Below are 23,827 nucleotides of genomic sequence, written 5' to 3'. Positions count from 1 at the left end.
AGCGTGAGCTTCTAGAAAATGGCTGCCCACTGTAACTGCCTGCGTCACAGCGTGGCTACAAGAAAATGGCCGCCAGCCGCATATCAATGGCAGCAGCGCGGCCACAAGAAAATGGCGCAGATTTAAAGAAAAACGGCGCAGAGGGACACTGAGGTGGACGAGAAGGCCGAAACACAGTGGCCCCCGAGCGGAGGACCCCCCATAGCAGACCACCCACACACACTGCGGGCTCAGAACACCCCGCAGCCCCCAGCCAGGAAAGGAAAAAACAACCCCTCAGGTACATCCCAGGTCAGTCACAGCATGGTGGAGGAGGGAAGGGACGGGAGGAAAGGGAGGACACGAGACCCCCTAATCGACCCCCCTAGGAAAGCCCAGCTGTTCCATCCTGCCAAGACATGAAACGTACTTAACCGTCCCTGCGAGGACTGCTGGCGCGTTCCTGACAGACCCACTTCCGAGCAGTATGGAGTAGCTGCCAGCCACGGCCCACTGTGACACAGACAGCTAGCAGCCTGGTCATATGTAAGCACCGGAGCAAAAAGCTCACCGGCCACTCCTGGAGCAATGGGGTATCTCGTGGCCGACCCAGCGCGTAGCTAAGGCCTGCTCACGCTCGATGGCCGGACTGGGGGGACATCAAGGATCTGTATTATCCAGCCTGTCACCCAGCCGGCAGTTAATAGAAAAATAAAAAATAAAATAAAAATAAATCTTTAAAAATAAAAGTTCTTCAGGACCATGGGCCTAAGGGGAGCCAGGTCCTTCTCTTCTAATAAGCAGAAAAAAACTGAGCTGCTCAGTGCAGTGAGAGGGGTTATGACCAGAGGGACCGCCCCCTGGGTGGGGCTGTTTCAGCTTTGCTGAAGTTTACATGTTTTAACCATTAACATGTCTGCCTAGTCCTCTCCTAATAGACAGAACATAACCCTGCAGTCAAGAGTATAACCACTTAAGCCCCGGACCATATTGCTGGTCAAAGACCAGGCCACTTTTTGGGATTCGGCACTGCGTCGCTTTAACTGAGAATTGCGCCACCGTGCGACGTGGCTCCCAAACAAAATTGGCGTCCTTTTTTTCCCACAAATAGAGCTTTTTTTTGGTGGTACTTGATCACCTCTGCGGTTTTTAGTTTTTGCGCTATAAACAAAAATAGAGCGACAATTTTGAAAAAATTCAATATTTTCTACATGTTGCTATAATAAATATCCCCCAAAAATATATAAAAAAAACTATTTTTTTCCTCAGTTTAGGCCGATACGTATTCTTCTACCTATTTTTGGTAAAAAAAATATCGCAATAAGCGTTTATCGATTGGTTTGCGCAAAATTTATAGCGTTTACAAAATAGGGGATAGTTTTATTGCATTTTTATAAAAAAAAATTTTTTTACTACTAATGGCGGCGATCAGCGATTTTTTTTTTCTTGACTGCGACATTATGGCGGACACTTTGGACAATTTTGACACATTTTTGGGACCATTGTCATTTTCACAGCAAAAAATACATTTAAAATGCATTATTTACTGTCAAAATGACAATTGCAGTTTGGGAGTTAACCACAAGGGGGCGCTGAAGGAGTTAAGTGTGACCTCATCTTCTAACTGTAGGGGGGTGTGGCTGTAGGTGTGATGTCATTGATTGTGGTTCCCTATATTAGGGAACACGCGATCGATGATGGCACCACAGTGAAGAACGTTGAAGCTGTGTTTACACACAGCTCTCCCCATTCTTCAGCTCCGGGGACCGATTGCGGGACTCCAGCGGCGATCGGGTCCATGGGTCCCGCGGTCATGAAGCTTCGGACCGGGTCGCGGGCGCACGCCCGTGACCAACAACTGGGCATTTAACAATCACGTACAGGTACGTGATTGTGCCCAGATGTGCCATTCTGCCGACGTATATCGGCTTTATGCAGTCCTTAAGTGGTTAAGCAAGGACTGAAGAACATATTGTCCTTGCTCTTATAGATTTTAAATATTACTATATGTTTTCAGAAGTACCAAACTTTTCTACAACTGCCGTGGGGGTAACACATGAATAATTTAGTTCTCAGTGATCACTTCTGATAATTACATTACATCAGACATATGCATAATTTAACTGCAGAGAGAACTTTGAAGAGAATTTTTGGCTTGCAGAATCATAGGCTCAGAGATGGGTGTTCCCAGAAAAACAAATAACCAAAATACAGGTTTTCTAGGGTGAAAAACAAAACTAATGGGCAGATAAGTTTTATCCTACTATGTATCTCTATGATAAATGTTCACATTCAGCTAATGTGTATTGTCTGACAATGGGAATTAGTGTGAAGAATAGGCTTCTGTTTATTAATGTTTTATAGGGATTTTCAATTCTAGGAAAATAAACATTGCAAAACAGATACCAACATAACTGTACCACATCACTTTTGGAATTTACTTTTACCATTCAATGGCTGGAGTACCATAGACAAAAAAAATCATATTAAACCTCTCCTTTCAAAAAGCAGTTGGTGTAGACCAGGGGTCTCCAAAGTACGGCCCGCGGGCCACATCCGGCCCGCTAGGAGGTTTTGTCCGGCCCGCAGCTTCAGTCACCAGACTCACTGCAGGGACGGAGTCTGCTCGAATTGCGGGGCTTGCTTTGCCTTCTGACAGGCATTGAGAAAGTGTCCCAACAAAGCTTGTGTTTTAGTGCAGACCTGCTGCTCCTCCCAGCTCCTCCCCCGGAGTTAGATTAAGTTTCATTTTTGCTGTAACAGCTTGTCTGTGTAGAGGGGCCGGACCCGGGAAGTGCAGTGTGTCTGCTCTAAACCAGCTCGTCAGAGAAGCAGCACAGAACACACTGATCTACGGGGAAATAGCAGAAGGTGATGGGGAAAAGAATGTGCTGGGGACACAAGTATAGAGGGGGGACTCAGATGGGGGGGACAAAACTGTGTGTGGTGGCTCTGATGGGGATGTAGACGTTCAGAGGGGTGTGCAGGGACTCTGATGAGGGACACATGTGTGCAGGGACTCTGATGAGGGACACGTGTGCAGGGACACAAGTGTGAGGGGGCTCTGATGAGGGACACAAGTGTGGAGGGGCTCTAATGAGGGACACACGTGTGAGGGGGCTCTTATGAGGGACACACGTGTGAGGGGGCTCTGATGAGGGACACACGTGTGAGGGGGCTCTGATGAGGGACACACGTGTGAGGGGGCTCTAATGAGGGACACACATGTGAGGGGGCTCTGATGAGGGACACGTGTGAGGGGCTCTGATGGGGGACACAAGTGTGGGGGGATCCTTTTTTTAATTCTACTCTATTCCATAGCTGAGGAGTCATTTTATAAATAGCTTCTTTTTTTTCGGCCCGCGAATATTTGTAAAATATACAATGTGGCCCTCGAAGTAAAAAGTTTGGAGACCCCTGGTGTAGACTATAGATAGATGGTTGTGTATTAGATAGACTTTCAACTACTCACCAATAAATGTTGTTATTGTGTTAAAGTTTTCACTCTTGGTCAAAAAACTCTCATTTAACCTACAACATATCTTTAAGATATTAAATCTTAAATATAATAAACGGGTAACAGCAGTGTAAAGTGGCACTGTGATTTAACAGACATCCTCTCCCTTCTTTTGCTAAACTCCCTGGCAGCTCCAAAATCTGGCGTGCTCCTTACTGACCACCCTATAGAACGTTTACTGCTACAGGGCGGCAGCTATGTGCAGGATCATGTATATATATGTGATTCTACAGTTCCGCCTGCAGGGGATGCGCACATGTCACCGGCGGGCTGCTTCTGATGTGGTAATTCACAGTAGAAGCCGTTCTGTAGGTGCCAGGTACTCGTCTGTAAAGCACAGAAAACTGAAATATGCCTAAAGTATGTAAACAAGGCATATCTCAGTTCTAACTGGGGCAAAGGGACGATCCCGTGTCTCTGCAAAGCAGGGACTGGAATCAATCTCTTCCCCTAGTGAAAGCAGCGCATACAGTACAAAAATCACTTGCTAGGCACACAGTTAACCCTTTGATCACCCTAGATGTTTAACCCCTTCTCAGCCAGTGTCATTAGTACAGTGACAGCGCATATTTTTATCACTTATTACTATATTAGTTTCACTATTTCCCTCAAAGTGTCCACAATATCGCAGTCCCTGTTTTAATAAAAATTCCATAAATATATTCCATATTTTGTAGACACTGTAACGTCCGCATAAACCAATCAATATAAGCTTATTAAGATTTTTTTTACCAAAAATATGTAGCAGAATACATGTTGGTCCTAATTTATGAAGAAATTCAATTTTTTAAAATTTTTTATTGGATGTGTTTAACCACTTAAAGTGGTTGTATAGGGGGTTTTGTAACGTTTACCTACAGGTAGGCCTTATTATAGGCTTACCTGTAGGTAAAAGTTACAAAACCCCCTATAAAGAATATCTCCTAGACCTTGCCGGTTTGAAGTTTCCCGCGCACATGCACGGGAGTGACGACATCGCCGCTTCAGCCAATCACAGTGCTGGAGCGGCGATACCCGGAAGACACACCGAGTCAAGATGACATCTCGCTCGGCGTGGACCAGGTAAGTTCTCTTCACCTCGTTCCGAGTTAAGTATTTCATAATGAGCGAATATGCGGTGCATACTAGCTTATTATGGCTTTTGCCTTTCAGGTGAAAAAAAATTATCGCGGGTATACAACCGCTTTAAGGACCGCCTAACACCGATATACGTCGGCAGAATGGCACGGCTGGGCACAATCACATACCTGTACATGATTGTTAAATGCCCAGCCGTGGGTCGCGGGCGAGCGCCCGCGGCGCTGGCCCGAGACCCGGTCCGAAGCTCCGTGACCACGGACTCTCGGACCCGATCGCCGCTGGAGTCCCGCGATCGGTCCCCGGAGCTGAAGAACGGGGAGAGCTGTGTGTAAACACAGCTTCCCCGCTCTTCACTGTGGCGCCGTCATCGATCGTGTGTTTACTAATATAGGAAACCACAATCAATGATGTCAGACCTACAGCCACACCCCCCTACAGTTAGAAACACAGATGAGGTCACACTTAACCCCTTCAGCGCCCCCTTGTGGTTAACTCCCAAACTGCAATTGTCATTTTTACAGTAAACAATGCATTTTTAATGCATTTTTTGCTGTGAAAATGACAATGGTCCCAAAAATGTGTCAAAATTGTACGATGTGTCCGCCATAATGTCGCAGTCACGAAAAAAATCGCTGATCGCCGTCATTAGTAGTAAAAAATTTTTTTTTATAAAAATGCAATAAAACTATCCCCTATTTTGTAAACGCTATAAATTTTTGCGCAAACCAATCGATAAATGCTTATTGCAATTTTTTTTACCAAAAATAGGTAGAAGAATACGTATCGGCCTAAACTGACCCCATAATTAAAGTTAATAGCACTATCGTTTGAATATATTGGGCAGCTTCAATGACCAGTAGTGTGGATGGAGTAGGAAGTAAAAAGGGATGATAAAAGCAACCTGAGTTGGGCTCTAATGCCGCGTACACACGATCAGTCCATCTGATGAGAACGGACCGATGGACCGTTTTCATCGGTTAACCGATGAAGCTGACTGATGGTCCGTCATGCCTACACACCATCAGTTAAAAAACCGATCATGTCAAAACGCGGTGACAAAAACACACGACGTGATGAAAAAAAAACGAAGTTCAATGCTTCCAAGCATGCGTCGACTTGATTCTGAGCATGCGTGGATTTTTAACCGATGGTTGTGCTTACTAACGATCGTTTTTGTTCTATCGGTTAGGAATCCATCGGTTAAATTTAAAACAAGTTGGCTTTATTTTAACCAATGGTTAAATTACCGATAGCGCCCACACACGATCGGTTTTGACCGATGAAAATGGTCCATCAGACCATTCTCATCAGTTTAACCGATCGTGTGTACGCGGCATTAGTGTTTTTGGGGATCAATTGAGAGATACATGCAGATATATAAGGAAGTCTGCTTTTCATTTATTTGGTGCCATTTTATGTTGCTTTTAGAAAGTAATGAATAACTTTGAACAGTAAGAAGATAAAGATGCTGTTTGTTCAAACTGGAATACATTCATAATAATAAGCAAAACACTAAAATAGATTGCAAGCTCTAATGAGCAGGGCCCTCTGATTCATCCTGTATTGAATTGTATTGTAACTCTACTGTCTGCCATCATGTTGTAAAGCGCCATGCAAATTGTTGGTGCTATATAAATCCTGTATAATAATAATAATAATAATAATAATAATAATATTAAAGTGGTTGTAAAGCCTTAACGTTTTTTTTTACTTTAATGCATTCCATGCATTATGGTAAAAAAAACTTCTGTTCGGATTACCCTCAGTCCCCCCTTATACTTACCTGGGCTTGATATCGATTCAGCGATGTGCACAAAAGCAATGGCTCACTCCGCTGTCTCACTCCTCACTGGAGAGATTCACAGCAGCTGGTGCCAATGGCTCCCACTGCTGTCATTCAAATGGTAAGAAGAGGGAGCATGGGGCGGGGCCAAGCTACCCAGTATGCGTCAATAGACACAGACAGAGAGGCTCGGGAGTGAGCCCACACAAGTTTCCCAATAGAAAGAGGCACTCGCCGAAGAGGAGGAGCCAGGAGCGCCAACGGGGGCCCCCAGAAGAATAGGATTGACGTTTCTCTGTGCAAAACCATTGCACAGAGCAGGTAAGTATGACATGTTTTTTATTGTAAAAAAAAAAATTAAACTTTAATGTCACTTTAACATAAAATACAGTATAGGCATTATAATAATACTCATATAACTGCAAAGTAAAATTATAAAATTAATGTGTTCTTCAGTAGGACTTAGAAATGGGTCAGAACTGGTTAAAACCTGCTGTCTTGTAAACCACATGATCTGCTATGTCAGAAGCCAGAATACAGTGTCTTGAACAAAAATAAATGCCACTTACTGCAGGGCCAGTGAAAGGAGAATGATCACAGTTCTCTTCCCAGGATTGCTGGAGTATCTGTGTGAATTCCTGAAAGTAGCTGTGCGATTGATTAAACATAGAAAAACTCAAGATGTTCACCCGTTCATCCAACGGGCTGTCAAAGCGCTGCAGTGAAAATTCCTGATTGAAGAACATGTCAGGGTTAATGATCAATTCAGCAACATCTTACAAGCAAGAATTAAAATTTTTACAGTTAGGGCCAACGTGTAGAAGCTAGTAGTGGAGAAGTACTTGTAAAAGCTGTTTCCATTAAAAAACTATAGATAAATGGTTAATATTGCTGTCTTATCATTGAAAACATAATAATATTAATAATATATAGTACTTATATTAGGCACATACAGGTCTACTTAAGGATGAGTCAGCAGCTACAAATATTGTAGCTGCTGACTTTTATTCAATTTTAAGTTTATTTTCAATAAAAGTACATACATTTGTATTATATCAGCAGTATACAAATCAATAATATACAGAAAACAGTAAAGCAAGTACATTACTCCACATATTAGACATTCCTGTCATAGTAACTGTCCATCACATCTATCCATTTCTCATGTCCTTCACCATACGGTGAGATTAAGACAGTTCATATAAGCAAAGGAGAAAAATTAGGTGTAACTAATAATTTATAATTAAATAAAATAACAATTTAATATGCTATATGATCCCTTAGGGCTATCGTTACCACACAATAAATTATATATAAGAAAAAAAAATCCCCATGTGTGTACTAGACCTAAGTTCACGGAACAAATAAAGGATAGGATTTCTGGAGAACAATAACCTCTCCGACACCCCCAACGGGAACTGCCTGTGTCCAAGAGATCAAGCAACCCCTTCAATCCCCCCTCCCTCCCTCTAATAGTTTTTATTAAAACCCACCGGTTTCTATAATCATATATTCTCTAAACCCTCCTCAAACCTAATATCCCCAAAAGTTTGGTGTAATCCTTTAAAAACCTAAACATAGGTAAATACAAATGTTTATAATATATATATTTTTTTCTTTCCTAAACATAACACCCTGAGACTGAGAAATAGTGAGGATTCTATCCTCATAGATAAGACAACGAGAAATAATCACAGAAAAATCAAAGAAAGGAAGAGAAAAGAGAAAAAGAAAAAGATATGGCAGCCTGCCTGCCAATGAACACCATCATCTTCAGGATATAAATGTCTTCACAGCCTTCACGGGGTAAAAGATATTCCCATAAATTTCATCCAAGGCTCCCATATTTCATGGAAAAGAGTAGACATATCCAACATGGAACAAACCCTCTTTTCTTGTTCCATGATCCATGTAACCTTTTGTTTCATATACCTGATGAAGACAGTAGTTTTTTTCCACGCAGCTGCGATTGTGATCCTGGCACCCGTCAGAATGTATTGGATGAGTTTTCTAGTAACCTTGGAGGTCTGGGGTAACATTCCGTTAAGTAAAGCAATAGTGGGGGATTGATGTAAGTTACATCCTGTGACTCGTCTTATTATGTTAAACACCTTATTCCAGTATCCCCGTATTTTGGGACATTCCCACCATATATGTACCATAGACCACAGTCCCTGACAACCTCTAAAGCATAGGGGCGAGGTTGACGGATACATGGAAGCCAGTTTAACAGGAACTAAATACCACCTAGTATAAATTTTTACATTAGCCTCTACAAGGGATATATTCACATATCCTTTAATGGATCTAGTATAGTTATTACACCAGTCAGATAAATCCCAAGTGTCATTAAGTTCCTTTTCCCAGGCCAACATATGAGGTAATTTGGTACAATTATTAGCAAGAGATCGATATATGATTGAAATATTTCCCTTCCTGATCAAACCCTGATCACAATTACTTTCATAAGGTGTCAATAATCCAGAGATCGAGTCACTATCCCATAGGCTTTGTGCATAAGCATGTAGTTGGGAAAATCTTAGTTTTTCTGAGACAGGAAGATCTAGCTTGGCTATGAAGTGTTGTTCAGGAAGTGGACCTGAGCGTGAAAAGAAACGACCTATACGATACAACCCTTTATCATGCCACCATTTGAAAGAATCTATATCAATTTTAGTAACAAAGATTGGGTCTAGAAAAACGCTTGATAAAGGCCTGCCTTTAGAAATTAGAGAGGGATTGTTTTTAAGTGAATCCCATAAAACTAAGGTTTGAGAAAGAGTCGGAGATAATATAGAAGGCCTATTCTTGGTAGGACTCCACATCAACTCCTCTATCGTTAGATTCGGGGTCGCCTGCTCTTCTATATCTAACCAGTCAGGGCGTTCATGTTTAAGAAAGGTTTCCGATAATTGTGCCAATCTCGCTGATTGATAATACCATAATAAGTTGGGTACCCCCAGACCACCCTGTTCAGGTAAGTTATAGAGAGTGCGAGATGGAAGGCGTGGACCCTTGTTGTTCCAAATAAACTTGGTAATCTTTCCTTGAAAAGATTTTAGATGACTTTTAATTATCGGTATGGGTAATGATCTAAAAAGATACAAAAGAGCTGCTGACTTTTAATATTAGGACACTTGCCTGTCCAGGGATCCTGCAATGTCGGCACCCCAGCTGATTTTCCAATCGGCTCTCAGGTGCTGTTACCGCCATTCGTTGTAAGGAAAACCGGCAGTGAAGACTTGCGGCTTCACAGTGGGTTCCATACTGAGCATGACCGAAGCGGGCTGCGCTTTTTGAATGACCCAGCGGTGGGGGAAGGAGGTAGGGGGGGGCGAAATTCCTGCGGCCAGATCTCCCGGAAGTGGGGACGGGTACCTGTCAAAAATAGGTACCCCCCCCCCACAAAAGGTGCCAAAGGTGACAGTGGAGGGGGGAGGAAGAAAACAAGCAGAGCTTCCTCTTTTGAGGTGAGCTCCACTTTAATAACAATAATGACAGTATGGTATTTTTTTACATTGTGATTGGTTTCTAAAGAGTATTTCATTTTGTATATCATTAGGAGTCAGGACAGATTAATGTTAGAGATACTGGTTTTTGAGTTATGAAGATATTGTCATATAAAACTTAGAGAGGCCACAGGACCCTTGGAAAAAGCCTGAGTAGAAGACCCCCAACCTCTACAGATTTTACATGTCCTGTTTAGTCATTGGCCTGTTAGATTTTTTTTCTAATATGAGAAAAGGTTGCTTTTAGGCCTCGGATACATACAGATACCCAAAAATTAGAAGTTTTTAGGCATTCAGGCATTTTTTTTACTTATTGACATGCAGCCCGTTGTTTTTAACCTCTTTAGACCCAGGCCATAGTAAAAAGACGGCTCTTAAATGCCGGGAGGCCGTCTTTTTCCGGCCTCGGGTCCTCCGGCCATTGGGGGGCCCGGCGCGTCACTGAGATGCCGATGCGTGTGCCTGGCGGCCACGATGTCTGCCTGGTGCCCGTGATCGGCAGTGACAGAGCAGGGACGTGGATCTCTGTGTGTAAACACAGAGATCCACGTCCTGTCAGGGAGAGAGGAGACCGATGCTGTGTCCCTTGTACATAGGGACACAGATCTGTCACCTCCCCCAGTCAGTCCCCTCCCCCCACAGTTAGAATCAGTAGTAGGGAACACATTTAACCCCTTCCTCGCCCCTAGTGTTAACCCCTTCCCTGCCAGTCACATTTATACAGTAATCAGTGCATATTTATAGCACTGTTCGCTGTATAAATGTTAATGGTCCCAAAAATGTATCAAAAGTGTCCGATGTGTCCGCCGCAATATAGTGGTCCTGACAAAAATCGCAGATCCCCTCCATTACTAGTAAAAAATAAAAAAATAAATGTCAGAACTCTATCCCCTATTTTGCAGCCACTATAACTTTTGCGCAAACCAATCACTATACGCTCATTGCAATTTTTTCCCCTCCAAAATATGTAGAAGAATACGTATCGGCCTAAACTGAGAAAAAAACGTTTAAAAAAAAAATTGGGATATTTATTATAGCAAATTGTCGCTCTTTTTTTGTTTATAGCGCAAAAAATAAAAACCGCAGAGGTGATCAAAATCCACCAAAAGAAAGCTCTATTTGAGGACGTACATTTTGTTTGGGAGCCACGTCGCAAGACCTCGCAATTTTCATTTAAAGCGTGACAGTGCCAAAAGCTGAAATTTTGCCTGGGCAGGAAGGGGGTATATGTGCCCAGTAAGCAAGTGGTTAATGTGCATATATACTCAGGTGTGTAATCTTGCTCTGCATAAAGATCAGTAAAAAAAAAAAAAAAATCTCCAAAAATCTGCATTGCTGGGCAGTCGTTTATGCGTGTATAGGCACAAATATACATAAATGTACATGGACACAACACAACCCAAGAAAAGCTAGAATTTTTATGCATGTGTACACACATGTGCCAAAACACGAAAATACATTTATTATACAGCTTAGCCTCGGTTTTACGCAGGAACTTTCTGCCAGGAATCTAATGTTCATACATCAACACTGTGTGCAAAGTACAAAAAGAAACATTCAAAAAATGATGTCTTTTCATTCCTCTAAGAACAATAAAAAGTGCTTAATGAATTATCACATAAACATATGTCACAATTACTACAGAAAAAGAATGTATGTAATAAGCCTACTAAAGGCTCAAACAGCAGATTTGAAAAAATGTCCAGCTGTCTATCTATCTACTAATATATTTTTCTCTGCTTTAGCCTAGGTTCACATTGGAGTGATTTGGCATGTCAAATCGCATGCCAAATCGGTGGCAATTGCCGGCGATTGCACCGTCTGAATCTGTGCAATTCCGCATTTGCGGCAACCCCCCGATTTACAAAAGTAGTTTCTGTACTACTTTTGGCAACTTCAGGGTACGTTTTTTATAGACACCTGTGCAGCAACCCACACAGATGTCTCTGAAATCGCCCCAGAAGTCGGGATTGACATGCAGGAATAAAATTGTATGAGTTCAGCTGGATTTTATCCTGCTGTCAGTGTGAACCTGGGCTTACAGAGAGCACTGCACTATTCACAGCAGCTACAGATAGATGATTACACTTTGCATTCATTTTCAAAAGTGACATTCTATTCAATTATTGAAGGCACTTAGCACCAGCAAGTGTGAAGTAGGAAGAGGTCAGTCACCCATATTGTTATGGCTCAAATTCAGATTACTCTTGAAACTTCCATCAGTATGTAAAACTGTATAATTTTCTGTAAAAAAAAAACTGTGCAATACGTGCTTTTTACAATTGCAGTTCTAAAAGTGCTCTCTCTTCCAATCAATATCTTTAGTAACATTGTGATAAAGACCATCTCTATAAATGCTTTAACTTTCAACATACTGTAGTAATTACATTTTACTGCTGTTTCATACTTTAGTCACCTGTAATAATATCATTACAGCCTTAAGTGGTCTATAGAAATACACAAGATAGGAGAAAATAATTCACAGCACTGCTTTTGCTGTTAATAAGAAAGTAATTTCTCACCAGATTTGTAAAGATATATGTGTAATAAGCCGAAACCATTCCCAGCTCTGCAGCCTGTAAAAAAGGAAAGAAAAATACAAAAACCCCCATAAAAGTCTGTTAATGCACCTTAAATGTTAATTTGCAAGTTTCATCTAAAAATGTATTTATATAAACTGCATTACACCAACAATAATGTAATACAATTGCTTTTCCAGTGACACAGACAGTGAATCTGTAGTGACTGTGATGTTATAAATCTGATTGGGACATTTTAAAAGGTATATTTTATACAAAAGGCATTTTTACAGTGTATTTTTTGAATTTCTTATAAAATGAGACCTACGACCTTAACAAAAAATGTTTCCATATTTTTCAATATAAAAGCTATTTATAGATACCCAGCTATAACCTATTACGTTTCATGCACGCATGACATTTTTACAGCTGCTGTTAGGAGCGTCTGACATTTTTTAAACTACCTACAAATGCTGCTCAATGTTAGCCTATGTGTCCATGCACAATGACACATAAACTGTCAGAGGCGTTTGGAGGCATAAGCGTTTAGGAGCAATAGAAAACAACGACAGTCTGTGCTTCTAGGAGCAGTAAAAACTAGCTGTAAAAATGCCCAAAAATATCCCTAAACTCTGCTAAACGCTGTAACAAGCTGTTAGCTGCATTTGGCGTTTCTACATTATAGGGAGTGTTTTTATGAGAAAAAAAAAAAGAAAAAACGCTAATGCACAAAAACTGCAAAAAAAGCCCATAAATGTTATTCAAAAACTCGGCTAACAGCACGGCTAACTTTTTTTCTGGCAGCAGTGCTGATGTTTTTTAAACGTCCTGTGTGCATGTTCCCTTACCAATTGTGTCTTGTTTTCTGCAGCTGAACATCCTGTTAATGTACAGTGTCATATATCTTCCGAGCCAGACACGTATAAAATGTATAGGCCATGCTTACTCTGATTTCAGATTTCTGGGAATCAATGGGAATCATGGGGTACCATGCAGTGTCTGTAAAAATTATAATAATTGCGCTGATTACTAACTTAAATAATGCCAACCGTGTTTATAAGTGATTTAAGATCTGAGTATAAGTAACACAGAAAAAACAATAAATGAACAAATCCACAATAAGTGTCCAAATGTGCTTGGAATGTGCACCAGTGGTTCAATTAAGAACAACACCCAATTCAGTGTAGTGATAGGAAATACGATGTGATCACAGACAAACTCCTGCTTCACAGGAAGGGATCTCCTCCACATAGACACCACTCATGGAAAAAAAGAGAGAGAGAGACAACTCATAGCGCAGATGGTAAGGCACCAGGACTAACAGAGACAATGATCTACTCCCCCACGCGTTACGTCAATGGTCACTTGACTTAGTCAAGTGACCATTGACGTAACGCGTGGGGGAGTAGTTACGAGCGGGACGGATAGTGGATCCGAATGAGGAGAGGAAACATCAGCTGAGCGGCTCTATGAAGGATCGGTGCACTGTGGATTTATGCATTGTTTGAACGGCGGTATCGTGAGTGTGCTACTGTCAGAGATCATTGTCTCTGTTAGTCCTGGTGCCTTACCATCTGCGCTATGAGTTGTCTCTCTCTCTCTTTTTTCCATGAGCGGTGTCTATGTGGAGGAGATCCCTTCCTGTGAAGCAGGAGTTTGTCTGTGATCACATCGTATTTCCTATCACTACACTGAATTGGGTGTTGTTCTTAATTGAACCACTGGTGCACATTCCAAGCACATTTGGACACTTATTGTGGATTTGTTCATTTATTGTTTTTTCTGTGTTACTTATACTCAGATCTTAAATCACTTATAAACACGGTTGGCATTATTTAAGTTAGTAATCAGCGCAATTATTATAATTTTTACCTTTACTCTGTTTGACCCACAACACTATTTTTGCTGCGTTTACTATTTGGTGATTTGTTAATGGTATAATTTTGATTATTTAATTTAGCGCGGTAGTACCATTTTCTCACATGCAGTGTCTGTGCCTACACCCAAAATTGCATTATCATAACTCAAACATGAAGAACTGGACAGTAATCTCTATAAAATCATTAGAGCACAATTATTCCCTAATACAGACCTTCTCAACCATAATGCGGTATAGATAGCCCTCTTATTTATTTATCAAACTGTACTGAAGAGGAATGTATTTTCCCCAAAACTGCACGCGTTCTCCTTTTTGGGCAGAATTTCACTTTTCATTATAAACAGAAACATTTTCGCTTACCTCGCCCACAGAAGATTTGAAATTTCACGTTTCTGTGTGAGTTTTTTTAACATGCTTTTTTCTTCCATCACTTCCTGTGCGTTGTCTCCCATCATACACTACCGTGCTGCATCACAGAATAGGGCATGATTCCTGTCTGGACCACACCTCCCTTATTATTATACCACCTCTTGTTTTATTTCCACCCGCTTTCCTAAGGTGACCATACACTCTACAATCTGATTGTACAATCTTTTTTAGATGTACCATCAGCTATGTAGTACCACAACATACAGGGATATACAATATAATACTGACAGAAAATCACACACATAGGTTGGACTTGATGGACCTGTGTATTTTTTCAACATCGCCTACTATGTAACTATGTACAAGGGCCTGTCTGATTTAATACAAATTCAATGGATTGTTCCGGTGGGTCTTCCAATTCCAAAGTTCTGGTAAATCTAAAGAAAATTGTACAGAGATTATACAATCGGATTGCATAGTGTAATGCAATTTTTATACAAGTACATAGGAAGGAGTGCATGGGGGGGGGGGTCAGTTTAGAACATTTTCACTTGTCAAACATGGGGTAGAGCAGCCCAATCACTTGAATGGGCTTCCCTATGCACAACAAACGGCCCAAAAAAGCTCCAGAATATTTTTGGAGGGGAACATGGTACATTTTTATTACCTCCCCTTTATTTTTTCATTTGAACATTAAAAGGGAATACAAAACAGAACCGTTGGGCATTCCCTGGCTCAAAAACGTACAGTAACAAAAATGTATATTTTAGTACACAGGTAAAAAAAACTAGAAATACCAAACCATAGCCATTGCTTGACATAGAAGGGGTAAAGCAGCCGTAAATATCCTGTACAGACAACGACTCCCAACTCAGCATACAAGCGATAAAGGCAGGCTAACTTCAAGTAACTGGAGAAATAAATAAGCAGGTCAATGGACCCCAAAACAGACACGCTTAACAATGCACAGGCTAGAAACATATTAGGCTAAGAAATGCCTCCCTTTTTTTGCACTTGCAGCTTGTTTGTCGTTTGGCAGATGTGCGCCTGCTACCCATGCTTGGAGTGCCATTAACATTTAATTGCGCTGCAAGTGTGATTCATGTTTGTTTTCAAAATGCACATCAAAATGCATGTTTTCTGTTCAGTTTGCCGTGTGTTCGGAAATACATAGATGTGAATGGAAGTTCCTTGTTCTTGTGTAAACACACCACTTTCAGGCCCCATTTATACCTAGAGTAGGCGGAGCACACTTTATTTTGGGCTCAACTTTCCCGCAACTCGCACAGGGCAGACCATTGATTTCAATGGGTTGCCCTTCACATGGCAAAGTAGCTCATGGGACATTTTGGTGTGTTGCTGTTTGCACAGTTTTGCTACGATTACCCAAAAGTTTTTTCACATGGCAAAATGTCTGCTTGCTTCTGCACTTGAGATGTCATTAACAATTAATGGGCAATAGTGTGACTAATTAATTTAGGTCTATAAAGGTGGCCATACACTATACAATCTGATTGTAAAATCTCTGTATGATCTCCTTTAGAGTTTCCAAAACTATATAATAAACTGCTGTAGGCGGTTATCTGATTGCCCAGCTTCTGCACACTCTGACAAATGAATGTTCTACGCAAGAAGACGTTAAGGTAGAAAATAAATTGATTGCTGTTTATTTAGTGAGGATGGTGATCACTGATTGCGCTGGAAAAGCATGAACCTGCAGAGGTGGGTGGGAGCGATCTCCTGTAAGGAGAGGGCAGGTGCAGGGTGTGTGTTAATGAGGTCAGCTGGTGCCTTAATGTTTTTTGCAACCTAAGGGCTGTCCAGAAAGTAATGGAGAGGTATTTTATACAACTAATTGAAGGTTGAGGCAAAGCATGGCCTAGGACAGATAGATTTTTTTCCCTGTAAAAGGGGTACATTTTTGCTATATTGGTACACAGGGAAGCTGGAATTTTGGGGGGGGGGGGGGGGGGACGAACTTAGCCTTTAATGTTCCTATGACAATTGATACATGCATGAATGGACCAAAAAAAAAAATAGACATATTGTACAGCTCTGTGTGAATTGGGGCATTGTGAGAGACAAAACTATGTAATTTGCACACCTTCATTAATATTGTGTGGGACATTGATGCATTAGCATGAATAATGATAGTACTGGTCTTGTCATCACGAATTTCTTTTAAGAGTGGCGTTGGGTCCCAACTGTCATCAAGCATCCTGACTGAAAGACAGTCCTTGGAAATCAGAAACTGGCGCAGGAGCTTCTCCAGGTTCAGAAGACCTAAGGAGACATATATGGTAATTTTCAAAGTAAAAAACAATGTCAACAAGTCAGTGGCCTACAAAAATCGCCCAGCAAAGCAGAATACACAGTGCGCATCAGAGAATGCAACCAAAAAAGTGAATAGCTTATAGTCTGCAACTGACAGCAACCAAAATCTTATATATTTTACCCAAAGTAATGTAAAAAATGATAATTACAAAAAGCATATAATTACACAAAAAAATTAAGATGTGTCCCATTTAATCTGACTTATAGTAAGCGTCTAGAAATCTTTGCAGTGCACACATGCCATTAAAATCATAACCATAAATTACTGCAGCTATCTACAGGTTGAAAGTTATATCCTAGACCAGTGGTTTTCAACCCTCTAGTGCCGTGACCCCATGATAAAATTTCCCAAGTTGTGGTGACCCCTAACGGTAAAATTATTTTCGTAGCGTGGGTTGTCAGCACCCAAGGCAAGACAAGTAATTTGTGCCCCTAACCCATGGACATTTAGTGCTCCCTGGGTCCCTTCCACTTGTACAGTATTCAATCCCCTTATGGTACATTTTAGGTTATACCACACTTTATTTGTTCTCTTTTCTTTCCCTTTTATATCGCTTTATCCTAATTTCTCATTTTTTTCCCCAACCCTCTCTCTAGCCATCTTTCTTGTTCTTTCTCTTATTCTTTAGCCCCATATAAACTATCAGTTTTCCTGCAGGTTTTTCTCTTCAGGTTTACCAAAATCATGTAGTGCAGAGCCTGCCTGATTGCATACAAATTGAAACTCTTAAGGGTTGACCTTATATTAGATGGTTTTGGTAAACCTGAAGAGAAAAACCTGCAGGAAAACTGATAGTGTGTATGGGGCTTTTCTCTCCCTTTTCCTTTCTTCCTCCCCCTCTTTTCCGCTCCCTTCCATGTTTTCTCTATTTTTATTCCTTCTCTTAGGCCCCGTACACACGGCCGAGGAACTCGACGTGCCAAACACATCGAGTTCCTCGGCCAGTTCGGGCCGAGAGCTCCCATAGAACAACGAGGAAATAGAGAACATGTTCTCTATTTCCTCGCCGAGCTCCTCGTCGGCTTCCTCGGCGAAATTGTACACACGGCCGGGTTTCTCGGCAGAATTCAGCCAGAAACTCGGTCGGAAGCTGAATTCTGCCGAGGAAACTGGTCGTGTGTACGGGGCCTTACTCCTTGGTGGGGAGTTGGGATGAATGGCAGTGCTGGCGGGGAGTTGGGATCAGTGGCAGTGCTGGGGGAGTTCTGATCAGCCAACTTAGGTGCTCTTGATCAATAGTCATAAAAAAATGTATTTAACAAAGTTGAACTGAGCAAGAAACATATTTGTAGCGTATAAGGACATATCCAGTGAAGCAGTGCAGAGATTAACGAGGTTGTGCAAAATGCAGTATCATATATTTAAAAGCATTATAAACCTTGTGTTTTCCATCTTCATAATATGTGCATTGATCATATAGCTTCATTGTGTCATTCTTTTGCCCTGTGCACATACCCTATAATAGAGAATATTGTTACATTACAGTGTCAAACATGAGGCATGGCACTGCACAGGCTAATGCATATATGTCAAACACAAGTCCCGTGGACTGAATGCAGCCCGCCAGGCCTTGTCGTGCCACCCTTGCACCCATTTTTTCAGCTAGAACCTGGCACAACCCCATTCTGCAACCTCCAACTCTCCCTGTTGCTACTTGTAAACACAGAAGCCTTCTGTGTTTACAAGGGACAGCTTTGCTCCCAGTGGCTCCCAGAACTAACAGACCCCTGCACGCACTCACGGCAGGGACAGATCTGAGAGAGAATGTTTGGCGATGAAGGGCCGCCTACGCAGGGAGGTACTAGAGCCGGGCAACGTAGGAGATGCTTTAAGGGGTGGAGGTTGGGGTTGCAAACTGTGCATAGTGCACCCATGAATCCTACACTCTGTACACAGCACACCCCTAAACTTTATACTCTTTAAGTATTGCACTCCTCAACTCTGCACATAGTGCACTTAAGATACACCCGGCCCTTTGAGGGTAAGCATACTGCTGATATGGCCCACAATGAAATTTAGTTTGACATCTCTGGGTTAATGAATAACCTCGGTCTGTAGCCTAATGCCGCATACACACAATTGTTTTTCAGGATGAAAAAAAACGTTGTTTTTAAAAACGTGATTTAAAATGATCGTATGTGGGCTTCACATCGTTTTTCGGCTTCTGAAAAACGACAAAAAAAATTCGAACATGCTGCATTTTTTAACGTCGTTTTTTAAAATGTAGTTTTTCGTGTTGTTAAAAATGATCGTGTGTGGGCAAAAACGACGTTTTAAACCCGCGCATGCCCAGAAGCAAGTTATGAGACGGGAGCGCTCGTTCAGGTAAAACTACTATTCATAATGGAGTAAGCACATTCATCACGCTGTAACAGACAAAAAAGCGTGAATCGTCTTTTACTAACAAGGAATCAGCTAAAAGCAGCCCAAAGGCGAATAGAACTTCCCCTTTAGAGTGCCTTTGTACGTGGTGTACGTCACTGCGCTTTGTTCATCATTTTTCTAAAACGATGGTGTGTGGGCAACATCGTTTTTAATGATGAAGTTGGAAAAACGTTGTTTTTTGGACATGCTAAAAAACTTCGTTTTTTTTCATGCCGAAAAACGATCGTGTGTACGCGGCATAAGAAGTGACACTTCCTGTGAAGAAACTACATATTGCACAATCCCTGCATCTCTCAGTCTAGCACTGGTACAGGTGAAATAATTATCTGACACAGCCACAAACCAGTAGAGCAGTCACAGTAGAGCAGCAGATCAAAATGCTGGAAGAGATGTGTTTTTTTTCAAATTATCTCTCCCACATTTGTGATGCAACAAAAAAAATGGGAAAGCATAGAATGAACACTGTGTGACTCATAATAAGTAGTTTCCTGTCCCTTTTATTGAATAGGGACAAGCTAGGTTAATAAATGCATAGGCATAGGGGGATCAATCAGCTCTACAAACTGCAGCCACAGCATATGTGTTGGGCAAACAAACAACACAGGGAACATAATTGCACCAATACCTAGTAAAAACAACTAAAACATTTGAAACTGTACAATGTCTTTAAAAAACTGGTGAAATACGGTTATAAGAGAAAGTAAAGATTTTTTTTTAACAGAATGAACCAAAGAATCTAATGGCCACTATGGACATTTACATTTCAGTTAGCAGTGGTCAAGTCTGTTGACATAAGATGTACTCTTGGGTGCTGTAATTTGCACATTCTCTTTGCTCTTGTTTGCTAATCTGCACCCACTGTATCACCTTGAAGCAAATAGATTTTATAGCACAGAATGACTGGCAAAAATTGCAGTCCCATCCATAAATGCTGTCAAAGTTTTTTTTTTTTAGCTAGCGTGAGGGTGTTGAAAAAACAGAAAAGACAAAAGACACCAATGTCTTCTAAAAGATACCCAACAAAAATAGCAACTGAAACACATGCATGTGACTAGAAGGGCAACTTCCCACTCAACACTTACATTAATACAAAAAAACACTTCTCATATTTTTATCATTGATCGTGATTTTTTGCTTTTACTGTGCCCTTTTATTTCTTAGTGAAACGCATTAAACAAAAACATTTGTTGTTTTTATCATTACAGAAAATAGCTTTAAATTATACTAAAATTTAAAGAAATATGAAAAGTGGCATTGCTGACTTTGCTATATGAAAATCTCTGTTCCCTGGCAGTTTGTGCTAATTAATTGACTCTAGTGCTTTCTGAGTTAATGACATAAAGTATAGAGGTCAAGCATTCTGTCATTTCATTGGCTTTCCTTCCTTTATGTAAGTGTCATATTAGTGAGTGACTTAAAGCATAACTCCAGGAAATTTGCAAATGATCAATTCCTCGTTTAGTCCAAAGGGAAGGAGAAGCACTTTAAAGTGGAGTTTCACCCAAAAGTGGAACTTCCACTCTTTTGTGTCCTCCCCCCTCGTTGACAGGTACCCCACCGCCGGACCAGTAGGAGAGCGCAGCGATGCCTCGCACATTCACAGTAGGCACCCAGCCTGAAGCCATAATGATTAACTACTGGGTCCCCTTACCGGCAATGGCAGCGGTAGCACCCGACAGCTGATGGAAACATCAGCTGCAGTGCCAACATCGCTGGACTCCAGGACAGCAAAGTGTCCTATTATTAAAAGTCAGCAGCTGCAGTATTTGCAGCTGCTGGCTTTTAATTTTTGCAGGGATGGGCAGACCTTCACTTTAACTTACCTCAGCTCCCCTGGCAGATGGTGCTCCTCCATGCTCAAGGGGCATACTGTATCTCAACACCATCATGTCCAGTGCAAGGCTTTGGGGGACAAAGCTGTTGCTCCCAGAATGACATGAAGGTGCGGGTGTACAGCCCTGAAAGCACCCAAAGTGCGACAGTCCTATAGCTGTCCCAGTTGACAGCTATTGGACTGCTTGCACAGAGATGCATGCAACACCTGTGCACTCCGATGCTGGAAACATGGCCCTGCATGGGGCATAGATTAAAATGCCCTGTGTGAATGAGACCCTAAAGTGTATGTAAACCCCAACAAGAACCTCTCCTATTTGCCCCTTTGTAGTCGATTAAATCTACCACTAAAAGGCTTTTGTTACAATGGTTCAATAAGCATCACAATACCTTTTGATCTCATCAGAAATACAGTGACCTCCTACCTTTTTGTGGATTCTGCCTATTCTGCACTGAAACGTCAAACAAGTTATCAGCCCTGCTAAGTTTTCTGTTCTGAAGAAAAGGGGAGGAGGGGTTATCTGAAACACAAAACAGGGGCAAGCAGCCCAGGGACACAGCACCTCTACTTTATAGATACTGCAAGTAAATGCTGTCACCCTAGAACAGAAAGTGTGTCACTGGCAGGCTCACAACGCAAAAACATGAAAAGCAGCCCGAAAAAAAGAAAACCTATGCAGGTACCACATTTAAAGACAGGTAAACTGCAATACAGTCTATTACGATTTGGTTCCTGGAATTACTTACATTAAAAGTTATGAAACCAGAGACTGCCAGGAAGAGAGCATTTTTAGAAATAGGATGCTGAATATGTCTCTTGATACAGGATTCTTTTCAAATCACATATTGATTTATGGTTTCCAGCTTCATGGTGATTCAGAGTTTCTATATCCAAACATTAGCTGTATAATAAATCATATAATAGAGATGTACTGTACCCTGAGTCAGACTTTCCCTGCCCTGCAAACTGCAACAAATAAAATTGAACACAAGGAAAAAAAAAATTCTTGCATTCCATTTTTTACATTTCTTCTATACTGCTAAAGGAAATCTGACTCTGAGGAAAAAGTGCTGTTTCATGCTGGTTACCACACTGCAAGGCAGGGTCCTGGCCAGCTGATCCACCGACCTTGCCGGGAGTACAGCGAACTTGCCGTGACACATCCCGGGGCCCCCAGTGATGACAGACACCTTCTCTTATATGCTTGTTGATCTCCATTTTAATGTGAGTAGCCATTTGGCTGTTGCTTAATTAATAAATCCCCCTTTTGATCCAATTTGCTACACTTAGTGCGGCACACCTTGTTGTTCTTGTACCTGTCTTCCAGAGAATTGCTTCACTCTCAAGGGAGCTGCCAGAAGTGTTGCTATAGTACCTCATGGATTTTATAAACTTTTATGAAATTTTATACCAGACATAATAGTAAAGACTTCCTAAATTATTGTTTTTACATTGCCATTTGATGGTCCTGGTGTGTCTTTGCACCATTTTCTGCGCCATTCCCTTTTGTTATTATTTTTAGGGCTGTTACTGATTAAAATTTTCGTGTTCTATTAATCAATTTTTTTTATCGATTAATCGATTAATTTTGATTAATTATAACGCACATACATTTTTCGGATCACCACCATATATAGTCCCCACTGTGATATACAGACATCTCCCCCACTGTAATATCCACAGACATCTGCCCCACTGTAATATCCACAGACATCTCCCCCACTGTAATCCACAGTCATCTCCCCACTGTAATATGGTCCACATCTCCCCCACTGTATAGGAAGATTAGTGCTTGCTTAGTCTTACCAGAGAAGCTGGCCGAACACGAGCAGTTGAGGCTGGGTGATGACATCAGCGCGCCGCTCTAGGCTCACCTAGGCCGCCGCCGGGTGGACCAAAATGGCTGCCGCTCTGGGAGCTAGGCCGAAGCTGCAGCCTTTCCAATGGCCAAGGCAGCAGCGGAGCTCCGCAGATCACGTGGTGTGCCGATCCGCATATGGTGACCCGTTCGGATCCCGGATAATATACGATGCGTTGCACCACTAGTACCGATTAAAAGAATTTTGATCGATCAAAAAAATGAACGATTAATCGAGTAATTTATCTTTAATTTCCACAGCTCTAATTATTTTATAAGACAGGGTGTTCTAAGCTCCCAGCTATAGTTGTGGGAAAATGTACAGTTCTGGGGAGGTATAAAAATTGTCTGTGGTGACACAGTAGCCCTGGTTCAGCAATGGCTCTATCAAGGAAAGAACCAAAGCGGTTGCCATTCCAAAACCGCTGAATCGCTGGCAGAATTTGGTCCCTTTCCCGGTGTACAGGACTGAGTTCCAGATGTACCCAGAGCTGGATTCACACAGCATAAATGACTTTATGCCAAAGCGAGCGCGCTTTGATCAGTGAACTGTATCCAGCTGAGTCTACCTTTGTAGGCCATGAGACTATCATCGATAGTAATGTCTCTCTCAGGAATATAGGTCCGCTGGAAATTCTGCAAAATAAGCTGGTAAACCTCCCAAATTTTTTTCAGCTTTGGAGCTGGATGAGAACTCTCATCAAAGTCCTCATTATTTGCAAAGTGCAAATATTTCATGATTAGGGATGAGCTTCGTGTTCGAGTCGAACCCCTGCTCGA

At 41.5% G+C, this 23,827-nt stretch overlaps 1 protein-coding gene across 3 annotated transcripts in view; it reads right to left on the bottom strand.

Annotated features, from left to right (window-relative positions):
• The window catches only part of GRIK4 (glutamate ionotropic receptor kainate type subunit 4), a 489,165-nt gene that overhangs the window by 105,739 nt on the left and 359,599 nt on the right, over window positions 1–23,827 (bottom strand). For all 3 annotated transcript variants that reach the window (XM_040325544.1, XM_040325543.1, XM_040325545.1), the window contains 3 exons: window positions 16,740–16,918; window positions 12,391–12,444; window positions 6,929–7,090 (listed from right to left, as the gene is read on the bottom strand). In XM_040325544.1, coding sequence (XP_040181478.1) covers window positions 6,929–7,090; window positions 12,391–12,444; window positions 16,740–16,918 — 395 coding nt within the window. The remainder of the gene's footprint in view (window positions 1–6,928; window positions 7,091–12,390; window positions 12,445–16,739; window positions 16,919–23,827) is intronic.

Source organism: Rana temporaria, chromosome 10 (genome assembly GCF_905171775.1).
Source record: "Rana temporaria chromosome 10, aRanTem1.1, whole genome shotgun sequence".
In the NCBI taxonomy this organism is placed as follows: Eukaryota; Metazoa; Chordata; class Amphibia; order Anura; family Ranidae; genus Rana; species Rana temporaria.
The sequence above is the reverse complement of the archived record's forward strand: the minus strand, read 5'-3'. Positions and strand labels throughout refer to the sequence as shown.